The following is a 24,804-nucleotide window of genomic DNA, read 5'->3' as shown; positions in this document are numbered from 1 at the left end:
CACCAAACATTAACTAACTATGCCATGTTCTAAATTTTCATTAAGAGAAAGACAATTGACGACAGATGCATATGTTGCATATTTAACCTTTCCAACGGAACTAAGTCTTCTAAAAGCAATATCCACAAACCTGAATACTCAATGACCTCTTCAGGTGACTTGCCCTCAACCTCGCGGGCAATATTGTCTATATCATCACGTCCATATTTCTCATTAGCTTTAATAAACTGGTTAAAATCTCTTTTGTTCCAGTTTGTAAAACCCTGTAAGCAACAAGAGATCAAAATCACTACTGCATAGAAGGGAAAACAGTTTCTTAAGTACATATCCTACCCTCCTATTGGCAATGCTTCTGCACAGTGTCACGTAATTACAGTAACAGTCTTTCAGGATTTCTACAAACTTCTATTATCCAGGATTTATTAGCGAGTCATAAAAAGTCTTTAAAGTAATTTTTGTGCATGATTCCTCATGCATTAGTATTGGCCTTTTACAGAAAAAAAAAAGGAAAAAAGACGTGGTATTCCTTCAAAGAAACAACCTTAATGACAAGTTACTGCCACGCTTCAGCAAAAGCAAGAAAAAATAAAATCTTTGAAGTATAAGGAGCACCAATGCAGGCATCTATACAAGTTTTCAGAGCAGTCCAAGTATGCAAGGCTAGCTGGAGTATTTATAAACATTGAACAAAATACACACACTTGGATGACAGTATAAATTCTTCAAGAAAGTCTTTAGTCTGAGAAGACGCAATCAAATGGAAACACCATAGTACTGTCAAACATAAAATATGTTAGTACAGAAGAAATGAACTCCAAAGTGAACAACAGTTAAATGAGATGCAATGCGTGAAAACATCATCCAAGAATGAGATTTTGCAGTTTAAAGGACAGAAAAAGGAGAAAACATCAAGAATAAACAAATGCCTAAGTAGCGGTTTGTAGTGCATCAAGTTTCTTTCATCAGAAAAACATATTTACAGGGAAGTCTGTCAGTTCTCCAACTGGATAAACTCAGTCCATAATTAGATGGCATTGTTACAAGAAATCTAACCTCTACAATACAAATATTCCTTTTTAAACATTAACAGCAATACTGACATGCATACTGGTACCAGCTTAAGTATTTCTCCCTCTATCAACAAACAGAAGAGATGAACAGTCAAACAGTGGCCTTGCAAATTTCTTCAAGGTGCAAGAAGGTGCTTTTCCTTTACCGGAAAAGTTTCTCAATCAAAAAAATGTCTGCTATTTAAACAAACAAACAAAACCTTTCTCTTATTATGTAACTTCTGGTAAGCCAAAGCAGTAGGATAACAGTTCAGAAAAAAAACTGAAATAGCCAGTGGCCTGGATTCAGAACCAGCAGCAAAGGAGCATGCCTTAAGAACGCAACTGGCACAAAAATTAAAGGATATGACAATATCATGTGACACATGGCTGTGCAAATGCAGTATGTTGATACATGCTTGCACATGCACATTTGAGTGGCATATGCCACTGACTGGCACATACACTGAACTGTGCATCCACTAGACAAGTCTTGGCTTTGGAATTGCTGCTGACATTCAAGGAAGTGGGGGCCAACTGAAAGGGAAACTCATCTGAGGACAGGACAGGTCTCAAAGCAAAAACAAGATAAAAATCATTTCATCTGGCATGGGCATGGCCTGTAATTTCTGTAACATCGATATAGCTTTCCTGCACACACTTTGTTTTTAGCACTGTGGAATATAAATCCACAGTGCTAACACCAATATACTTCAGCTCTTTTCACCTGTGTTAGAAGTTTTTCTTTCTCTTCAGTTTCTTCAGGATTCAGAGGCATAGATTCATCAATCTTCTTTTGCTCTTCTTTTTGCACTTGAGCTGCATTTGGGAGGTCAGGATTCCTCGGAACCTTTGGATAAGCAGTAGTGCAACAATGTTATTAAAGAGACACTCTTCTGTAAAGCTTACTGTAAAGCTCCTTAAAGCTTAACAATTTATAAACACATGTTAAAACTGATAGAAATGGCACAGTTCACACATACAAGTATGTGCTTTTATAAAACAAACAAAAAAGAAAAAAAAGACAAAACACAAAACATCTCGTACCTTGACTACCCTGAAGAAACAAAACCTATTTAAAATATTTAAAATACTATAGAACATTTTCCTCAGTGTCTATAGAACTGCTGCAAAATTTAAACTACTCTTTTAGAAAACCTAATGTATCAAATACTAAAGTTATTCAGAAGAGCTTGTTTGCTCTTGTCTGACAAGCTTTGGAGTGTTAATGTTCAGTGTCATCCACCAGTAACAAAAGGCTCCCATTCACTTTAAGAAGCTTAAGTGAAAAGCATATAGAGAATACATCTGGTAAAATACATTTTTAAACTATTAAGTAGTAAAGCAAACACTACTGTTAAAACTACCTTCTTTCTACTGTGAACAGAGCAATTTTCCCAACAATTACCAAATTCAGTCTTACTGCTTAAATTTTCACCATAAAAAACAGGGTTAGGTTTTGTCAAATGTTATGTTCGTTCCCTTTCTTAACATCCAGCTTCTATCACTCACCAAAAGAACCCAAGGTTAAGAGGGGCAGATCCTCACCTAGCTTAAGCTATCATAGTTTACTGATTTCAGACACTTTTCACTAGCCATGGACAGGCTCTCTAAAAAATCAATTATAATCTATTGGACATAACTAATGAGAAGCACTAAGGTTATCAGTTAAAGTTGTGCACACTGCCTATTTAAAGGCCAGACTGTGGTATTTCGTATAGCAAACCAGATCTAACAACATTTTGTGTGTCCTGGCAGCAATTGAGTATTAGTGGCTTGGGAATAGAATTCCGCACTATGCCGGCAGAGAAGACGGGACGCCTGGGAGCCTGGCAGTGGTGGGAGGCTGCTGCATCCCAAACCTTCCCTATCCAGCACAAACAGCGCCGAGGCCTGCAAACAGGGCAAGGGTAACGCTCCAAATGGACAAACAGGTCATGGAAATTCTCTTCTGCCACTGTCCCCGCAGCCAATTTGGAAACAGGGTCAAAGACTCCCTCTCAGGTAGAGGTGCCTCCCAGCCCTCCAGCAGCTACTTCAGTCGCACCTTGGCTGCGGCAGTGGTGCCAGTTGTGAAGCACATCTGGACCTCTTGCAAACACCAGCACTCGCCAGTGAGGCTGCAGACACACATATGTCTGCAGCAACGAGGCACAAGGGAATAGCTAAGGTTAAGACCTAGCCAGGAAGTTTTCTTGTTTCCAGTGGTTTACGTTAATACGATCATGTGTAGAGCTTGGACTATAAATCCCTCACATTGTTTTTAAAATTGAGGACTGCCTTAAAAACAAACTCCCTTCAAAAGGAAAATTATACTCCCTTTTCTAAGCAGCACGTATTTATCTATCATTTTTACCAGTAGTAAACAGTCCTGTTAGATAAAAAGAATGGTAATTTGCCTAATGAACTTCATTAACAGAATTGAAGCACGACATGCAGACAAGCTATTCAAATTATTTCCTAAACTTTCATTCTGAAACAATAAAAAGTAAAATCTGAAACTATAAGAAACGATTTTCTCCTCTATAAACACTACCACTATCACAAAAGTTATTGTAGTGTGTAAAGAAGGCACTTTTGAGTCCATATTTTTGGTTGAAATTTTAACAGTCTTTCCAAAGAAATATGGAGTGCCAAATTAAACATGATGGCACACAAAATGAAAGAAGTAACCACATGCCAGGTCACAAAATCAGTCACCTACAAAGTCACACTGTCAAGAAAGGTGAATTCAAGTCTATTTTTTTTTTTTAAACAGGTCAATTACTTTGCAATTGTTTATGAATATATAAAAAGGGAGATGTTCATTATATTTTGCAGCTGAAAATGGATATTTGTCTTTTAAGATTCCAAATCAACTACCAGAGAAGTTTACCTAATAGTACACTTATGTCACACACACAAAAATCAATTTTAAATACATTTGTTTTACTTACGACACATTTACCTACTTATAAATTTATATCTACAAATGCATTTGTGACCAAACGTAGTCAGCAACTTCTCTAAATATATTCTGAAGCCTCACGTTACTTTAATAGTGTAAATCATCTCATGTTCTAAAAAAGATGTATTCTAGTCCTAAAGTCTCCTTTCTATTTAACTACAATTCAGTTCAAAATCCAGAGAGAAGACAGAGTCTTCAAATTGTGCCAAGTCAGACTTCAAAATATGTGAGGAAAAAAAATAAAATAAAATAAAACCACTACACCCACTCTCTTAGCCAAAAAGATGTTATAGATAGAAACTAAACTGAATTAATTTACACATCTTTCAGGAAAAAAAAAAGCCTCTGCTGATACAGTTCTTCGTCCTGGTACACCTGGAAAGCTGGTATTGTTTTTTTGTTTGTTTGTTTTTTGTTTTTTTCCCATGTTAGTCTTTGATAGTACTAAACCTGACGGTGTCCTAGCAGGCAGATAATACCTGTGCCTCTTTCAGAATGAAAAGTTTTCCTCCCGACCACATAGAATTTTCACTCCTTAAACGCTCCTCCTACTTTTCCTCCCTATTTTGATAGGTAACCACTTAATATCTTAACAATATATAATATCTCCAAAATTTTTATACTTACCACTGCATAAGACTACTCTCACCAAAAGAGCTGTAACACGGCCATCTCCTCTTGTACTTGTGATTTGAAAAACTGTTCTAGATTGTGGTTTTATTTTTACACATGATTTCAAATGCCTCAATTTGGAGCCATAGCTAGCTCCAAGAATAGAAAAATTTACCTGTATTTTCTATCACTCTCTCCTTAAACATGCATCAAAGTAGAAACTGAAATTATCCTAGAAATTATTTTATTAATTTCTGCATGTTCACACACAAATAGTACATTTACTTTAAATGTGATTTTAGTCATTACTCCAAGTAGCAAGATAAATGGAGATTCATGGTCCATGATCTTTCACTTCAGTTAATAAACGCAGAATTTTGGATTAAATGTATTTGGATAGTTCATATTGGGCTGTAGTAATATACTGCATGTTGGCAATTTTCTTTCTTTTTTTCTTTTCTTTCTTATAAACCAGCTATAAGAAGTTTGTCTTCTTATAACACATTACCTGACCTTCTCAGTTCTCAAAAATGATGAGCAGCAGCAACAGGAACTTTCCTTTGTTTAGAGCTTAAATGAATTTCATTCAGTCCTCTTGATTCAAACATATTCAGATTCTCAAAATATTCTTTTACCTAAATTTAACTAATATCCCCACTTCATATCCTCCACCTCCCATTTCATACACATATGGCCAAGATTAGCAATCTTTCATACCTATTGTTGAAGCATTAACCGAACCATGTCCTTCCCTAAGATAATTATACTTCCATTCTTATCTACCCTGCCATTCTCAGAGTCTTTCAGTTCCTAACTAGATTTTAAGCACCTTCTGCTTATTCTCAAAAAAAAAAAAAACACTCCTAATATTAATTCTACTCTTTTCCACTGACAATTTCCTGTATGTCAGTTTCTACAACAGTTTATGTTCTCCAACTTAAGTTTATAGAAGTATTTCCTTTTACTGTAATTTAGCACCAGGCCTGTTTTATTTGTTTTTGTGGTAGTAGTAGTAAGTTACACAATGTCTGGAAGCAGCAGTCCCATCTGAAGAGTCCCAACACTGGCATTAGTAATGAAAAAAGTCAACATCAAAACAAAAAATTGTTCTTCTGCCCAGTAACATTACGCAGGGGAAGGGCAGCGAAAGTAGAAAAAGTAGTCAATTTTTTTTTCTTCTTTCCTTAATTACAATAATATACCAAAACTCTACTCCGCACCTTTAAACATCTTATGCTATCCAAAATGCATGGGAAACTGAGGTTACTCTACTTACCATCACACCAACACTAAGTCAACTTCAGTATTACCTGTATTAACTAAGTATTAAGTTCTGGGCAAGAAACATGAAAGCTATCCCGAAAAAAATTGTACTTTCGAAGGTGATCTTACATTAGTTAATACTGATTTATCACCCCTGCTCATATCACTTTTTAAATAGATATCTATATAAATTACACAGCACGGAATAATTTTTAAGCCATTTTACATTTAAATGGAAAACATTATGCAAAAGATAAAACCAGAACGATACACTACTCAGACATAATTTACTACTTTGAAATAGCTGCTGTTGAGGTTAAAGTAAATCTATATAGAAGTGAAATATATGTCACTAATTAAAAAAAAATTACCTTATATCCTATGGTTTTACGATAATACAGAATTTCTTTTTCCAGAAGTTCAAATAATCGTGGTGGAAAAAATTGGAAATCCTGAATATTTGGTTGTTTGGGAGGTCGTGGAGCCTTCAAAAATACACAGACATATCAATTCTGTGCAGTTAAACTACACAACTGGCAACATATTGCTCTGCAAGACACGTTAATTTTATTAGAAGTACAGGGTAAAAGTAGAGGATGGAATTAGGAAGAGAAAATGACCAAAAGAACAAGATATGGGGGGAAAAGAGCGTCCCCAGCTTTTTACCTTGGGAATTTTTGGTTCACTAACACGCAGGGCTTCTCTAAAATAAGCATCCACTGCATAATTAGCTTTGCGTTCCCGTTTTGGAGGCTCTATCCATTCCATCATGCTCAGCTAAACATAGAAGTAAAATACATTAAAATAACAGCAACTATTGACTGATGAAACACTTCAACAGAAGGGTCTATTTTCATTGCCAATCTACTGCTCCACTCACCAACATGAATAGTACAACAAAACTCAAAAATAAGCTAGAAAGGCAGATTACTACATGTATGCAAACACACAATAGTACAGCAGCAAGTGAGGACTGTGACCTTGCAGTGTCATGGGTGCCCCCACACTGTATTCTCTAGATTTTAGACATCTTAGTGAGGCAGTTATCGTGTCTACCTAAATCCCACTGAAGGGCATGGGAAATGCCTCTGAATTCTGTAACTTGCTACAGTGAAAGAATTACTTCTCCAGAAATCATGATGAATAACTTATACAGCACTACTGCGTTAACAAAAAAAACAAAATCCATTAGACAGCAGTGACTTCATCTTAAACTTACTAAAGTACGCTTCAAGACCATGCTGTATTAATCTGGCTTGTTTTAATAAATTATTTTCAAGAAAAGAAACACACACAGTTATGTATATATACATATACTTTATTCTCATTAAATATTTCGTTTCTTTAAATGTTTCTTCGAAATTGCTAGGAAATTTGGATTGAAAATATTTATGAAATAGATATGGGGCAACAGACAGCTGTACAGAGAACAAACTAATCACAAGGTAATTGCTTTGCAGGATGTACTGCAATTAACAAACAAAAGCTTCGAAAGCCACTGGCTTTCTACTTCTTCAGTGTAACGATGGTCTTTGAGCCTCTAAACCAGTCTTTAAGGCCTGACTTGGTGAGAAAAATTACCTTTTGTTTTTCTCTATAATCTTCACCTTCAAAGTTATATAAGCTCATCTCTGTGTCCATAGTGAAATTTCTTAAGGAGCTCTCCCCCATTTTTTGCAATCGTTCGTTCATTTCAGCTGTCTAGAATACAGAAAGTTACTTTTAGAATCACATAAGATGCTCATCATTTCCTGGAAAAACAGCTTTCTTTTGTTTATTAAAATATTCTCCCTCTCTTCCATGTTAATCTTCCAGTTAACATTTTCTGTTAACCAGGAAAGAAGCCCATAGCACTTTTTAACCCTGAACAACCTGACTCTTAAGACTTTCCATTAAAGCAATTTTATTATGCTGAGAGGTAGTCCTATAAGATTTAACATATACCCTGTACATCTATATGATTTAACTTTTAAATTTAACTGAAATTTATGTCCAACTCTTCAGAGCTGAAAGGGCAGATCATTTTTCCACAGAGCTACCTATTCTCTATTAAAGTTCCATAGAGGTGTTTGTCTATTAAAACTGCTGGCATAAAATTTACATCTTTCTAAAAGCCTATCCCATGAAATAAGCCGCACTGAGGATAATGTGCCCATATTTCCCCACAGTCTGAACAACTGAAAATCATTACAATTCTTTTTTTTTTTTTTTTTTTTACTCCTTAAGCTTTCACAACCTTTAAAATATTTACCAACTGTAAAAGAACAGTTGGATGTAAGCAAATAGATTTACAAAATTATCAATTTAATTATTCCTGCCCTCTATTTCTTTCTTAACATATATTTCATATGTATATTTGAAGTATATTTCAAATCCCACACAAAACTGTTCTCACCTTCTTTTCACCTCTTTCCAAAATAGTAGTTATATCTTCTTCTGTCAACTCACTGTCTTTTGAAGCAAAGACGTGTGTGGCTCCATGACGGATCATTTGCAACATTTCATCCTTTGCCAGTTTGTTAGATTGTTGGTCGATGAGCCTTCCTAAAATTGGAAGAAATATGTTGAAAACTATAAAATAAAAATTCCAATAGGGCCATGCAAATAGCGGATTTTATTTTCAGTTCACTGGCAAAGGAAGAAAGAAAAAAAAAACACAAAACAGAACCACATAGAGAAAAATCTGAATTTCACTTGCGCTGAACATAAACAGATACAGTGGAGATATGGGATCTTTGAGGGGAGAAAATGGGGTGGGTTAACTTTAAGTCAAGCCAAAACACAGATTCTGTTTCACTTTCAGATAAATCAAAGCAATAAGCTCCTCGTTCAAAATGAAGCCCTGCTTTGCTGATTTCAAATGAAATCTCTGAATACTTCCACTTTGTTCAAAATTCTCATTTTTTCCCCTCAACATTTTGCTCATGCTATCTCCTCTCTTCACAGAGCATTCTGACCACGGCCCTTTCATCGACCCGCCCCTTTGAAAACTGTCATACAGCTCACAACCTTCACAGTCTTCAGCCTGATAATCTTAGCTTTTGATAAATTAACTTCAAAGGGCTTCCATGTTCATTAAATTGCATACAGTAAGAATCACATCTAAATAACTGTTTTTAACTACCCTGGTACCTACTACTACTATTTTTGTAAACACAGCACATAAATCAGTTGGTACCTATTTAGCAGTAATTTATCTTCCTCATTTACATTCTTAACATGAGCCTATGTCCATAGTCTAAATTTACAAAAACTAACTCTTCCTTCAAAGGAAATTTAATTTGAACAGGTGAATAATTTACATGTGATACTCTTCAGATAAATTTAGAGTACTGCTATTATAAACAAGGCCTGCACTGTCTCATACTGTGCTCCTGCAGTTAATTAACGCATGCTCTACGGGACTGAACCAAATTCTGTTCCAGACAAACATATATAGCAGTTGATACCTTGTTGTATAACTATAGAGTCCAGTCTCAGTTTTATTTCAGCTCTTTCTACAATCCTCTCTTCAACAGTATTATCAGTGATTAGTCGAAACACCCGTACTGGTTTCTTTTGACCAATACGATGCGCACGATCCTAACAAACATAAATTAATGAGTATTCAGTAATAAAAACTCATAGGCAATAGACAGTTAAATTGCTATGTAGCAGAAAAATCAGACTGAAACTAGCATAGGTTTCTTGCTTCCTTGCTTATTTGACAGTGCACAAAAAAAGTTAAAATCAGCATAGTTATATATACTTATACATGGACAGATTAATGTTTTAAATTTAGGTTATTTTATGGACATACATCTACCTCACTCTAAATGAAGATAACCAAAGGCTTGTCTACATTGCAACTGGGAAGTGCAGTAACAACGTACATACATGGTGTGTGTGTACATACACATGGAGACATATATATGCTTATATGAGGGTGTGTGTATGTATGTATACACACACATACCTGCACCGTGTTCAAACTAATTCTCTCAAATGAGAAAGGTCTGAGGCTTTGGCAGCCCTGAGAATATTAATTCCATGGGCTGAGTGCACATGGCCATGGCTTCAATACGGCAGCTGTTCCAAGACAGCTGCATGAAAACATCGGTCTGCAGATCACCTCTTACAGGTGCAGCACAGGGCAAATAAGATCTGATAACTGATGTTCCTATTTGCACCAAAAGTTGTAGCTATTCACTTTGGAAAACATAAACAAAAATATTTTGTCCTCCAAAAAAAGAGTGAAACAAAAAGGAACAACATAATCGTCCAGCAAGTCATTGAGCTGATGGTATCAGGATTTTAGCCTTTGAACATGAGCTGTAAACTTTTTCATTCTCTTGCATAATGTTCATTTAACACTCTTCTTCCTTAGAAGCATATTAGACCTTACAGATCACGCTCACCAGTTCTCAGGAATTCAGTCTACACTTGGTGGCCCACATGCATCTCAAAGGAAAGATGATTTATTCCCAATAAAAGCTTGAGATATTTAAGGACATTAGAAGCAAGAGGGGGGGAAAAAAAAAAAAAAAAAAACACAAACAAAACCACACACACACAAGAACAGAACAAAACTCTCAACTCAATCACCTGAGAGACAATATGGGATGTTTATTCTGCACAAAACAAATTACAGACACTGATTTTAGAAATTACTCAGTACCCCAAAGAGAAGACTCCAGAAAGCGCAACCCAAAGTTAAGGATTTCTTATCCCTAGCTTTACCACCCCACAGAAACTGTGTGGAAACTTTGTGGTTTGCACAAGCATAAGCTTTAAAAAAGGGCAGGAAAGGAGCAGAACATAATGCTGCATGCTTTTAATTCATTGCTATTACTTTGGGAACAGCCCTCTCTTGGTCATTTACTGTTACACATCTGAAAGAAGGAATAACGAACAATTCTATAGATAAATAATATTTATACAGTATTTTCACAGAGGTTTTCTGATTCAGTTTTGAAAACAGATGAAAAATATTTACAGGAAGAAATTTAGAGTTTCTTTCAGAATTTTGGCTATGCCCTTCGTTCAATTCTTTGGTGTGTTGATTTCAAATATAAAAGGTAAAGAAAAAAAAAACAAAAATCTAGGAATAGTTAAACAAAACTGAACAACGATAAATTTAGGGAACATGCAAGGTTATTAGCTCACCATGGCTTGCAGGTCTACTTGCGGATTCCAGTCTGAATCATAGAGAATAACTACATCAGCAGTTGCCAAATTAATTCCTAGACCTCCAGCTCTGGTACTAAGCATGAAAATGAATTTACTGCTGTTGGGAGCATTAAAGGTGTCTATTGCTTCCTTTAAAAAAAAAAAAAAGTTTCGTTATACCATCAGTTTTCAAACAACTTTTATTGGTAACTTTTCATGGAATTTTCACATCAGAAACAACAGTAGGTTAGCACATGCCAAAAAAAGAGAAAAAAAAGAAAAAGTCCACGTAGGCAAAAGATTAAGTTGTTCAAAATAGCTGGGAAACAAATGAAACCTACTGTACTATGACCTTTCATTTGGGAAAATCATATATCCTCTACTGTCTTTTTAAACTGTGGCATTTTTTGCTTTATTTTAAAAAGCAAAAATGTATCATCTGATACATAAAGCAAATCCGCTACCTAAAACAAATGCTTATACAGTTTTCTCACCTCTCTCTCTTCATGAGGTGTCTGTCCATCAAGTCGGCAATACTCATATCCACGCCACATGCAATAATCTTCCAAAATATCCAATAAGCGAGTCATCTGACTAAAAAGAAGAACTCTCGAACCTGACAGAACAATACAAAAGATAAGATTTTGTTGCTGCCTTTATACCTTAACATTCATCCTACTACAGAGTAGGAATAAAGAATCGATGTGAAACATACTGTATTATATGACTATATGTAACTTTAAAAGTCTCTTTTGCAACTACCTTTCTGACATCGATTTAACTTCCATTCCAGATGGTTATTTGATATTTTTTTTACAGAAGAACTACACAACTGAAGAAAGAAAAGTTAAAAAATATGGGAAGTAGCTGGTGACTGATGTGTACAGCAAACTACTTCTCTTATCAAAAATGGTCTTGAAGATGGCAGCAGGGAGATTCTTCACTTCCCCATCTCATTAGTCTTCCTTACCATGCCTGTAAGGCTTCCTTCTCTCCATGCACTAAAAAGATTCTAGAAAAAACTGCTTCTGAATCAAAACCTCACTGTAACAAATGCTCGCACCAGAGGAAAGAGAAGGATGAATCTATGGAAGTTTTAAAGTGCATTTTTACTTATGATGGCTATTTTGATCATTACTGTTCACAGATGGTACTTACCCTGTTCTCTGAGTTTTGCTAGCAGTTTATCCAGAACTAACATTTTACCACTGTTAGTGATGAGATGTGTGTCAGTGGTGTAAGGAGGGCCAGGCTCAGCTCCATCAAATAAGTATGGATGGTTGCAGCATTTTCGCAGTTGCATCAGAATATTGAGCAGACGCATCTTATCCATTTTCCCAGCTGAATTTAGGATATCAATATCTTTCATCAGAATCCTGGTATACCTGAAGTTTTATGGACAATTTTGAAAAACTATTTCTTCATACTTTAACAAGTTTCTCTTCATATTTTAAACATGAGAATCCCTGAAATGTCTCAATTACTCTCTCCTTTTTTTTTTGTAAGCAGAAGATTGTTTTGTTTACATGAATACTGAGGTATATTATACAACTTGCAGAAAATATCTGACTGATAATAAGGATTTATAAAAGTCACCTAAAATTACAAGGCAATCTGTCAGAATGACATTGATATGTTATTCACTATGTTTTTCTTCTATTCTAAGATTACGGAATGAATTAAGTTTTCACAGATTTGCCCAAAGCTGCTACACTGACCTGACTCTGGGATTTGCATAAAGAAACAGATGAAAAAGCCCTTTTCTTGCTTCTCTTCTGGGTATGTACCTTTCCGTGGTTTTATTTTACTTTTAACTCTGAGACTTCTACTGATGCATACCTACTTGTACCAAGGAAGGAAATTTATTAGGTGTAAATTCTTTTAAATAAACTTAAGGAAAGGATAGAAATAAAAATTTCCATCTTCCACCCAACACTTTTCATTATATTCCTAACTACGGTATCTGAAGAGGAAAGAAAAAAAAAGTAGAAAAAAAAAGTAAAAAGGACAAAAGAAAAAACATCAAAACGTCAGCCCCAAAGACAACTGTCTTCTTGACACACAACAGGAAGAAAAGAAGAGCAGTTCAATATGAAGAACTGCTGTGTTCTTCATCAGAAAAGAATCTTACTATAAGGTAAATAACTTACCATTCCCTCTGCATTTTGCTAAGTCCAAGGTAAATTTTTACTTCCTTCTTAGGAGGCAAACTTTTTTCTACTTCACCTTTTATGCGACGCAAGAGAAATGGCTTCAAAACCTACACAAATAAAGAGTTTTTCCACAGATAGTTTTAGAATATGGATTGTCCCAAATACGATTGTAACAGGTTCAATTCTGTAACACTTATTCTATCAAAACTAAGCAATAGCTATTGCTTTTATGGTGATCCTCTCCGAACAATTCTGCTAGAGTCTGAAAAATGAGGTCTGAAAAACTTATAAATCAATATATTCCCTTTTAATAAAAGCTCAATATAATTTCTACTAGCAGCATTTCCAAATACGCCAACACTTCAAAGATAAGAAACGTATGCTGTGCTTCCTTCTGATTTCAATTTTATTACTACGTGATAGAAAATGCTACTTCCATTTTGGTCACAGTAAAACAAATGTAAAGAAATAGTCTTTATTTATTCAGCCTACTATTAACATATCAATACACTATTCAAGATAATAAGCGATTTTGAAAAACTCTCAAAACTCTTCCTTTTTTAGTATGTGTATATATATACACATATATATATACTGTCCGCTTGAAACGGCAATGTTGCATAAAGTAGCATCTGCAGAGTAATTTCTGGTATTTTACTCATAAAAGTCCTGTTAAGCATTTCTATAACCAAACAAATTCATGTTCATTTTATCAATTTTGACTGACATGAAGCAGGGGGGAACAGCCTGCTTTTATTTTTACATTGCGTACACTAACAATGATGAATGATTACAGCTTTAATTACTTACAGCATGAAGTCTTTCTACAAGTTTCTGATCACCGAGGCAATTTTTAGTGTCAAACCATGAGTCAAAATCCTGTGGGGAAAAAGCACAACTAGAATCAATAGTTTAACATCTCTGTTTCTAACAGATATGTATAGACTCTCACTCACTCCAGCAGAAAGTGGCATTAATCTTAAGAGCTATACCTTCTATCAGTGAAGAAAAATCAAGCAACAGCTCTGTGTCAGCTGCACAGCACATAAGAACACTTCAGTCAACTAAATAACTCCACTGACAAAACAGTTATACTGTTACTCTGTTCCACTTCCAACAATATTTCATGTTCAGTTCATCACTGCAGTATCTCAGTTCTTACCTTGGCACTTGTATGACAAGGGAGCAAGAGAGTACAAAAAGAAAACAGAATCTTTAAGAAGTGAGTTGGAAAACACAGCACAAAGAATGGGAGCAATATAAAGACAACAAAAATAGAATGACTACTCAATAAAGGAGGAAATCCTAAGAGAAAAAAGGCTTATACCTATTTGGATGCTTTGTGTTTCATTCTGCATTTCTTTCTCAAAGTTTGCTTCATTTTGTGCAATTCTTGCACTAACCTCATATACTATTTTAACTAGATTAAGCAATAAAATTGTCTAGTTAGGTAAGCTGCAGAGCTTCTATGGAAACCAGGGCTTCCACTTCACTTGTCTCTAACTAGCTAGTCATTCTTCTCTGCAGAAGTGTGTCCTTGGTATCAAAATGACAAGATTTTACTTTCAAACTTCAACTTACATCTGCAGAATTGAAGACATCAGGCAAAAGAAAATTGAGTAACGCCCACAGCTCATGGAGGTTATTCTGTAAAGGAGTTCCTGTAAGCAGCAATCGATTTGTTGTCTTGAACTCCCGGACAATTTCTGACAGCTTAAAATACAACAAATAGTCATCATTATCATAACACACAGTGTAAACATAATAAACTCTAATCAGTTTCTGCGGGCTGGAACCATATCAACTCAATACTCAATTTGAAGACGGAGAGCTACCTCTGACATCTATATTTACCACTCACTACCTTATTGTTTATATTGGAAAATATATATATTTTTTCACCTACCCATAATACAGACAATTCCTAACACTAAGAATTATTTTGTATTTTGAAAATACTTGAACACAAAAGATTCCCACTGATTTTAGCAGATTTTGAGTTTACCTTGGACTTCTCATTCTTTATTCTGTGAGCTTCATCAATTACCAGGTATCTCCAGTTAAATTTTTTGAAGACAGATTTCTCCTTAATGACCATTTCATATGATGTAACACAAACATCCCATTCCCCAGGCATCATAACATCACGGATAAACGCTGCCTAAAGAAAACAGTTGAATCAGTTAAAGACTACTTACAAAAAGGAACAATTTATTTGGAATTCAGTGAAACATATGTCTGTCAACATTACTGAGCGATCAGACAGAATAAAAGAAACATCTGAAATATCTTTTATATAACTAAGTTAATTTAACAAAAAGATTCAATTCTTTGTACTCTGGGCAAAAACAGATCATCAGTTTTGGTAAAATAAATAAACCTCTTTGAAGTTCTATCTCCCAGGGATCCAAAATCTACAAAAGAAGGTTTCAAAACAATTCACCTGGCCCATTCCCGCCTCTGATCTCTATTTCATATGAATAATTTCAGGTATTCACAAGTAAAGAACATCACTCCTGGAAAGGTCATAAAATGCAGGTATCCAAGAACTTAGGGTGGGTTTCCTGACCCACCCTAACTAAAAGGCCAGACACAATTATTCTGGTTATTCCCCTCAAAGAACTGCCTAATAAAGCGTTGCTCTCCACAACACTGTACAGTGCACTGGTTTAACAACACAAACATAAGCTCAAAAATGTTTTAGACAGTACAGAACATGGAGAGATGAAGAAGAAAAACAGGAAATGAAAAGTTATGATAATGCATATATAAAATTCTGAAAGCAAAGAAAATACATGCTCCCTATTCCATGCTCTCAAGGAACTATCAATAAGCAGTAGATGTGATTCAGCAACTGTGGTACAGATATTATCAAGCTTAAAATCATTAATGATTTGGAAAGAGTGTTTAGATAAAACATAAGAATACAGCACTGGAAGGAAGTACTTGAATCACTGGCAGAATGGATCCTCATAGTGACAGAGGATCTCTGTCAAACCTTGCAAAACCTTGCAAAATATGTCAGGTACCGTAAGATTCACAGGAACAGCCAGCTTGCCGCACAATATCCTACATCTAATTTAAGGCCTTCAGTATGAAAGATGAAAAGCCTCAAAAACTACAACACCATGCTGGTTACAAGGCCGTGGATGGATGAGAGATACAAGTAAAGAACGTGAGCAGTCATCTAAACAAGAAAGTAAAGAATAAAAGGGCAAAGCAGCAAGAAGGTGAATGCAATAAAAGAAAATGGATAACCCCGTTCCCAGTGCAAAGATGAAGAAAAATCAGAATTTAAAATATACTTGCAAAAGTCAAAAAGGAAGACAACACGGGAGAAGGAAAGCTATAGACAGCCATGCTTTGATCCAAATCTACTATTACAGATATTGTTTACATTTTTCCCCACAGATGCAAATGTAACATTTTTTAATGTTAAAGATTGTTGGGGGGAAAAAAAAGGACTAATTAAGGAGATGACTTTAAGAGAATTCTCTTTTCCAAAACACTCATTTCTGACAAATAACGTATAGTATCTTTGGAAAGTAAAGCACTTACTCTGGCATCTTTATCTCCGATAAGACAAACAGCACGTAATGATGGAACCCAGCGTTTAAATTCATTCATCCAGTTGTGTAAAGTTGATTTTGGAACCAGGACCATGTGTGGCCCAGGAATGTTTCTGTAATGCTTCAGATAGCCTAATAATGCTATCGTTTGCAGAGTCTTTCCAAGACCCTACATTGGCAAAGAGGAGGAAAACAAATACATAAAAACCTTCTGAAATATCACACAAAAATAGTTTCAAAAAAAATACAAGCATAGAAGATTCTGCCATTTAACTAAACTACAGCAAAATATACATAGTAGAGATTTTCAATATAGCTTCCTTCACTACATTACAGTTTCAGTTGTGAAAATGTAACTGTAACAGAACAATATACACACCTGCATATTTGAGAAATACTATAGGTAATTTAATGTTTGAACTTGGCTCTCAGTTCAGTTTTGGAGCTTTGCTACCACTAGACCTCATTACCCATCACATATACTACATATCTTATTTAGTTATATAATTCAACTTTAACTCTACAGGACATATTTTAATATTTATCAAAGCACCAAAATCTTGGACTTCACCAGTATTGCAAACACTATTCCTTTTGGGCAGTGTTGAAGAAAATCTGCAAATTTCTTTTTACTTTTGAACATTCTGGGTGGGTTCTTTGTGGGTTCTTTGTGAAAAAGAACCCACTCAACGATTTTACATTTTTATATATTACAAATAGAGATTCTTAATTAGCTACTATTTATCTAAACAAAGCAGTAACTGCTAGAAAAAGATTTCATGTATTGTTTACTGTCATAATATTAATTTATGTACAAGTTACGCAATTTATCTTCATGCAAAAAGTTACTGGGCAACTGAAGAATACACCAATGAAGAAAAAAAGTTAGAGAAGAATAGTTAGTTTCCACAAAAATTCCAAGAGATTTCTGCTTACCATTTCATCTGCCAGAATGCCATTAACACCATTTTCATACAAAGAGATCATCCAGTTCAGCCCTCTAACTTGATAGTCTCTTAGTGTTCCTGCTTTCACATCTGTAAATGTGAGATTCCTCTAAGTGGAAAAAATACTAATTCTAAGCAGAAAATTAATCACAGTCTGCTCATCAGATTTTAACTAAATCAAAGAAAACTGCCAATCAAAAACTTACATGAAGGAGATTCCTCAAATCGAATACACACATTAGAAGTTTTTCGACTCTCAGACAACAATTCTTCATCTTCTTCTTGTTCTGTGCGCCTGTGACGGTAACTAAAGAAAGAATCCAAGACGGAGGTGCATATGAAATAACTTCAAGACACTGCATAATCAAAACAAGCCAAACTAGGATAAAAACAGCTGTTTATCTACATGACCATGAATGTTCTAGCACCCAATTTGGGGTAGAAATCGTATCCTGGTGTAAGTTACTCTCTCACAGTTTACTCTGGCTTTAATTATGGTACCCAAAACGCAGCCCCTTCCTCCAGCTCCATGACCAAACTCTGACAAGAATCGCGAGTTCTCTAACAGACTCTGTAATGAGTAACAGGGTATTAAAACACACACACACACACACCAACTTAGAGTCAATTACTTGATAATTATACCATTGGAAGAATGAAGTTTTCTATGCCAAAAATATATTTTTTCAAATTGATAAAGTAGAAAATGCTGTTCTGTAAACTTGCCAAAAGTCAGTTGTTACATATTACAGACTCTTCAAATGCCTACAGGCTGTGTCTGCATTAGTGAACAAGGCAAAATTGTGCAACAAGACAAACGATGCTGAAGATCAAACATCCTACTATAGCCATACTGCATTGTTTTACCTTGGCTAGCTCTAGCCTGATCCCACCAGATGTTCACTAATTGTCTGGGCAAATCACATGCAACTCTAGAGTTCATCTTTTATTTGAATGCTACCAAAAAGAAATTCAATCCACGTACTCCAATGTATTAACCAAAACATGGTAAGCAGCAACGATCAGGAAATTCATCTTAGAAGTTCAGTCCTAATCTAAACTCAGACTAACACAGACTCCAGTTCACACGCCAATACATTTTTCTATTAATAGTGTACCATAATTTCTTTCAAAATTTCTGGATGTATTTAAATTAGAATATTTAGATTACTTACTAAATAAATACAGTAAAAGGCAAAATTTATTTGAAAGCGTAAGTTAGAAATCTAAACATAACATACTCCCCAGCTGAAATTAAACTCTGTTTTTCATCCTTCTTTATCCGTGGTCGTCCCAGTTTGACTTTCAGTGGAGATGTTGGTGATTTTTGTGCTGCTGGCTGAATAAAATGTGCAAAAAGTTCCGTCTGTTTCAGGAGGAACTCAAACCTTTTTGCTCGATCTGCTTTCTGGTTTCCAAAGTGAGGAGAAAATTAGAAAAAAAAAAAAAGAAAGATCAATAAGTTCCTTCATGAACAATTTTATTTTTCTTAAGAAACAGATTCTGAGGACAACTTATATGAGTGAAGACCGACAAGATCATTGCCTCCTGTTCGCCAGCTAGAGGCTACAAACATCATGAAAAAGCTGGCAAGCCAGTCATTGTAACAGGACACTTTCAAGGATGCTGTACAAAAGATCCACAAAAAGATGAGGCTCTGACTTACAGTAAGGGATGTAATTCTAGGTTTGCTCAAGTCAGTGACAAAACTTCTATCAGCTTGAAGGTTATCTGGATTTCCCCCAAGAAGATATAGGGCTAGCTCTGCTTTTGGAAGTATGTGTAACCTAATAGGTCCACAAGCTTAATACTCCTTTCATTGAAGCTACTGAATTTTGCTTTCAGAGCACAAATTTCAATTTTTTAAGTTTTGCTGCAATAATAAGGCCTATGCATTTCAATAAATAAAGTGAACCATATGTCCTTCACTGTATTTAAAAAATATCCTTTTAAGAAACAGAAATAATTAAGAAATAGAAATAATTAATTGCTATTCAGTTTTTCTATGACATTTAAGCATCAAGTAATACTACATCGCCTAAGGAATTTTTCTGTGATCTCTTTTATATCTTAATAATATAAATTTATATCTTAATATATAAACTACAAACGTGAAATTGTAATTGTGTGCTATGATCTCAATCTTCTTAAGCGATATGTAAACAACAGAAGACATTTCTGTAAAAAAATCAGGTAAGTTTTACAAGAAACAGTATTAAAGGAAAAGTAATCAAAAAAGAAATGGACCACTGCAATGCATGTGCTTGCCACATGAGGGCGTGCATTTACAAAGTCTTTTATTTATTTATTTTTATAAACAGCATGTAAGTGCCCTTAGAAAAGTCTCCTAGAAATCATTACTGGACTTTTCATACGTTTCGGGATTTTGACAATATGGCAATATCAAGTAAAATTTTTATATGAAATAACCTGCAGAGGTGAAACTGAACATAGCCAACAGTCTTGGTAAACAAAGCTAAGGGAGATTCCCCACTGAATACCATAATACACACCCATACACCCCAGCCAATAATTCAGAAAATCTGGATATTAAATGTACACGAGAGGAAGAAAAAAAAAAAAAAGGCAATCAGAAAAATCCACAGAAGAAAAATCCACTGACAATTATAGTGTACCAAATGACAGCCTCCAGTTCTGGAAATCATGCAGCCACAAATACCTGGAGAACTGGACTACGTATATTTTTATTAACAGCACCATCCCCAATTCATTCTCCTTTGCTGACACATTCTGCCTGCAATAGTTCCTTGTTACTTGTAACTGGGTCCATTTAGTTCAAGCAAACAAACGTCCATAAAAGTCATGCTATCTGTTTTGCTGTGAGTACACTTACCATCTTCTCTTCATATTCTGGGTCAATTTCTTTTTCGGGTCTAGCTGCCTTGGGTGGAAGCTTGAGTTGAAAAGGAGGATCATTTTTCTGGAATTTAAATTTTAAACGCTATAATACCTGGATTCTTTTTAAAAATAATTATTTCAGAGATATGAACAGATAAAATTTAAATTGCAGATTAATGTCATCTTTATGTTTATCTCTTCAAATAGGAGTTGAAAAGACTGAAGCAAAGTACTAAAAGAGAACGAAGTTTATTCTTCCACAGAAGAGACCTTGCTTTAAATGAATAATTCAATTTGACATCTTGAAAAGCATGTTTTTTTCTACATATTTCCTTTGAATAAAAAATAGTTCATTCATTATAATATTAAATTATAAAAATAATTTTGAAAACACCAAATAATGCCAAAGTGCATGTCTATATAAAAAGTAACAAAACAGGATCTTAATCTGGCAAGCAATGTAATCATTATCCTAACACAAATACATTAAAAATGAAATAATAACCTAAACGATTTGAATAAGGTAGAAAATCCAGTTCAAAATAGGCCTAAATATCCAGCAGTTTTCAAGCAGTATTTCATTTATTTTCATAATTATTACTTTTGAATATATATGCAACTTAGTCCTTATATGGAATGATGTAAACGAGAGGCACACAAGCTGCAGTTCGAAAATATCTAAGTCTTGGACCAAGGACATAACTCTCTGCAGTGATAAACAGCACAACACATATAATAAAGTTGTTTGAAAATTTAATGATTTTAGAAATGCCTGACTTCAGCTTCCAAGGCCAAATGATGATGTTGCAATTAAATACCATTAGAAATTTTCTATGACAAATGACCTGCAACTTCTGACTGCTCCATTCAGAGAAGATATTACAAGAGGGCTGTTATGCCAACCTACAAAAGAGCAGGTCATACATTTACATGTATACTCACACCACCATTATAGTATGCAACATAACATAAACCTCTGTTTGAAAAGCTGCCAGTGCTAACTCTGGAAAAAATCTTCTTGTTACTGAAATGACAAAGTGCTTCTCCTTAAAGACGAACAAAAATGCCTGTAGCCCATTTTCAGATATCTCCTTCAGTTCCTCTGAAAATAAATTAACTATGGAGATGAATGTGCCTCAAAAATTATCTGTCTACCTCAGATGAGTATGAAGTATTTCCTGAACAGACAAAAATATTCAATCTTATGAGAATCCTATTTGACTGCAAAAAGCTTTCCCCGTAAAACACTATAGGATGCCTTCCTAAGTCCAAAGGCAGATGGCTCTAAGGCCAGATTGTCTCTCCTGTTACTCAGATTTCCCTGGCAAAAGGAAATTTCATTCTGGCCATACCCGCCAAGCTTATTCAGAATTGATTATGTGCGAATAACATTCTTCCTTTGTTAAAGTGAACTTCACAATGCTGCACCTTAACTTTCAAGGCAAAACATTTCTTTCCTTGCTCACCCTCACTCCTCACTGCAGGACCCCAAAACATCAGAAGTAACAAACAGGAGACTCAAAAATTGTTGTAAAAGACAAACAATTTAAGACATATGCATCCCCATACCTCTTCTCTTCCTCATCATTTAAATTGGGAAATAATATACTGTGTTTACACTAAAACATTGCCTGTGCTGGTGGAGCTAAATGGACAGTAGCATGAGCACCTGAACTTGCTGTGGGAGATATTCTGCACTGTAGAAACCTAGGGCTTGCTTGAAACCTAGAGCTATTACATTTTGATATGAATAATTTTCTCCTTTACTACCAACTGCAGCATAAGCCTAATACAACACAGAAGCACAAAACCAATTCCTAGGCTTATGGGAGTTGTCCCCTAGAAACAATATACAATGTTCATCTTCAGTAGTCAGAGAACTGATTTAACAGGAAACCTGATCAGCAGAAGCCTCAGCACAAACAAATACAACAGAAAAAGAAAACTTTCACTTTTAACTCACTTTGTGCAGGGAACTATTTGGTTATAAGCTGCCTCTATCCTAGAAAAAAATCCACTCAAGATTAAACTTGCGATAACAGCCAACTGAAAAACTGCCTCATTTAAACATCTTATGATTAACTGCGCAAAGCTTCCAAAAACAACAGAGCCTGGGGCATTTCAGGGACCCAAAATACTTTCCCTTAGAATCTCTATTAACTAGCCTACTAAAAGCTATTGAGGTTGAGCTGCAAGAGATTTCCATCAGTGCAATAGTTGGCCCTAAATTGAATTACTCACATGAATACCTAAATAAACGACTGGCGATAAGAACTGCTGTTTTATTTGACTTGACTCTTGCATCCTGTGCTACTGAGCTGTGTCCATGTTATTTTAAATAGACGCATTAATTAGAAAGACCCCTTTCTGGGTTGAACTCACATGTGCAAAGTGGAAACATGCTGCAAACAGTCATTAACTTTGGATTTTTATATTGCCGCATCAGGAAACATTACTTATACTGAAACAAAAGCATGGCAGGGAAAGGAGTGCAACAGGTGAGATTCTATCTAGTTTTTACACAGGCTCTATCACAGGACAGCCCTATGGCTCGGCCTGAAGTAAAATTTCACAGTCTGAGCAAACATCTCAAACAGAAGCAACCTCATTTTTCCTCCCTCCTTAAAAAAAATGTACAATGTAGAGATGAGTATAGCACCATAGCACCAAGTTGATATATTGTAACTTATCCGCTCCTTATTTCTCCAGGTCTTCACCGGGCACAGTTTGCAGCGGAGAGGCCCAAGGGAGAGGCTGCCCTGTCCTTGAGCCCCAGGTGATGCTCGCAACTCCCCGTGCTGCCTCGCACGGCCCTTCTTGCACAACGGCAGCAAGCTACCGCAGCAAGCAGTCATTTGGGGGAGAACTGGATTTTCAGAAGAAAAAAAAAATCACTTTCCTCAGGGGCAACTGAAGTCCCGGCCGCAGCGGCAGCAGCGACTTCGCTGCTGCCAGGAGCCGCGGCGGGACCCTCCTCGCGGGCGGGAAGCCTCGCCTTGGCCGCAGGGCTGCGCCGCGGCACCGCGCCCCGGCCCGGGGAAGCTTCTCGCGCCAAGCCAGGCCCGCTCGAAGGGCAGCGGCCTCCCCGGCCCGGGACGCCGCCGCTCGGCCCGCCCGCCCGCGCAGCGGTACCTCCTCGGCCGCGGGCTCCTGCGCAGAGGCCGCCGCCGCAGCGGAGGTCGAGGGCAGCTCGCCATCCGAGCGGGCGGCACTGCCGGCACCGGCGTCCATGCTGCGCGCGGCGGCACCAGCACACCGAGACCGGGACCAGGACCGGGACCAGGCCGGGGTGGGCGGGTGAGGGGGGCGACCCCAGCGCCCCCGAACCCCGCGGCCCCGCCCCGCCGCGTTCCCGCGCCCGCCGCTCTCGCGAGACTCCGCCACGAGGGGCCGGCGCGGGCGCTGGCTGGGGCGGGGCCGAGCGGCCGTTGGTGCCGAGCGGGGCGGGGCGGGGCGGGCACGTGCCCCGTGCGGCGACGCTCCCGCCGCCATCTCGTGGCAGCGCCGCCTCGCGGCGAGGCTCCCGCCGTCCCCAGGGAGCCCCGAGACACCCGCCGGGCTAGGCGCCGCGCGGCTGCTGCGGGAGCGGGGGCGCCGGCGCTGAGGGGGAAGTGGCCGGTGCTGAGGACTGAGGCGGCGCTGCGGGAGCGTCACTGCGAAGAAAGGCGGTAAGAGACATCTGGCAGTTGCACTCACTTTCCATCTCTCTTGGTCCCAAACACTGCTGCGAATTGCAGTGCGATTTCCTAGATGGCCTGTGGTGGATTCCTGGAAAATAATTCTTTAGCATCTGCAAGGCTAGAAAGTACCAAAGGCATTCATAAGCCTCACATTTAAGAGAGATTCATTAGAAAGGTATTTTAAGTCCTTCTAAATTCAGCACTGTTTACATATTTTATATTAAAAGTTGCACTAATGAAGCCACTCAATTTTTCATCAGTGCATGTCATGCTGAGTGCCCATATTCAAAGTTCAGGTGCTAAGCTACAACCTTGCTCACACCTGAAGGATTTGGAAGCAGTCCTTGAGGTAGCAGAGTAAAACAAGTGTTCCAAGCCATCCATTTTACCTGCTGATTACTCGCAAAGGCAATACTTGGTCAAAAAAATAGATCAAACCCCAATTTTGCAGGCAGAATGAGCAGTAAAAGCTTTTTCATTCCAATGACAAGTTGGATGTTTCTCACCAAGATCTTTCAGCACGAATCCATTGCTAGCCTGAGCAAGTGGGTTATGCAGTTCGCTTTAACCACATTTA

The 24,804-nt window shown here is 36.9% G+C and overlaps 1 protein-coding gene and 1 long non-coding RNA gene across 2 annotated transcripts in view; one reads left to right on the top strand and one right to left on the bottom strand.

Moving 5' to 3' along the window:
• Positions 1-10,399, top strand: part of LOC148594196 (uncharacterized) — a 343,130-nt gene extending 332,731 nt beyond the window's left edge. The window contains exons 2-3 of the long non-coding RNA XR_015913548.1: positions 7,298-7,316; positions 10,371-10,399. This is a non-coding gene — a long non-coding RNA (uncharacterized LOC148594196). The remainder of the gene's footprint in view (positions 1-7,297; positions 7,317-10,370) is intronic.
• SMARCA1 (SNF2 related chromatin remodeling ATPase 1) overlaps positions 1-23,795 on the bottom strand; it is a 29,925-nt gene extending 6,130 nt beyond the window's left edge. The window contains exons 1-20 of the mRNA XM_088527568.1: positions 23,680-23,795; positions 20,543-20,629; positions 18,930-19,096; positions 17,895-17,995; positions 17,678-17,778; positions 16,731-16,910; positions 15,178-15,333; positions 14,754-14,885; positions 13,983-14,051; positions 13,170-13,279; positions 12,178-12,404; positions 11,514-11,635; positions 11,017-11,169; positions 9,321-9,453; positions 8,267-8,415; positions 7,453-7,572; positions 6,538-6,648; positions 6,243-6,356; positions 1,777-1,899; positions 131-263 (exon numbers count right to left, since the gene is read on the bottom strand). Coding sequence (XP_088383694.1) covers positions 131-263; positions 1,777-1,899; positions 6,243-6,356; positions 6,538-6,648; positions 7,453-7,572; positions 8,267-8,415; positions 9,321-9,453; positions 11,017-11,169; positions 11,514-11,635; positions 12,178-12,404; positions 13,170-13,279; positions 13,983-14,051; positions 14,754-14,885; positions 15,178-15,333; positions 16,731-16,910; positions 17,678-17,778; positions 17,895-17,995; positions 18,930-19,096; positions 20,543-20,629; positions 23,680-23,778 — 2,587 coding nt within the window. The 5' untranslated portion in view covers positions 23,779-23,795. The remainder of the gene's footprint in view (positions 1-130; positions 264-1,776; positions 1,900-6,242; positions 6,357-6,537; positions 6,649-7,452; positions 7,573-8,266; positions 8,416-9,320; positions 9,454-11,016; positions 11,170-11,513; positions 11,636-12,177; positions 12,405-13,169; positions 13,280-13,982; positions 14,052-14,753; positions 14,886-15,177; positions 15,334-16,730; positions 16,911-17,677; positions 17,779-17,894; positions 17,996-18,929; positions 19,097-20,542; positions 20,630-23,679) is intronic.
• Positions 23,796-24,804: the final 1,009 nt, after the last annotated feature.

The sequence above is a fragment of the Tinamus guttatus genome, unplaced genomic scaffold, assembly GCF_059628265.1.
Source record: "Tinamus guttatus ecotype Peru unplaced genomic scaffold, ASM5962826v1 Tinamus_guttatus_pri_ptg000287l, whole genome shotgun sequence".
Taxonomy (NCBI): domain Eukaryota; kingdom Metazoa; phylum Chordata; class Aves; order Tinamiformes; family Tinamidae; genus Tinamus; species Tinamus guttatus.
Note: the sequence above shows the minus strand (reverse complement) of the source record. Positions and strands in the feature narration are given on the sequence as shown.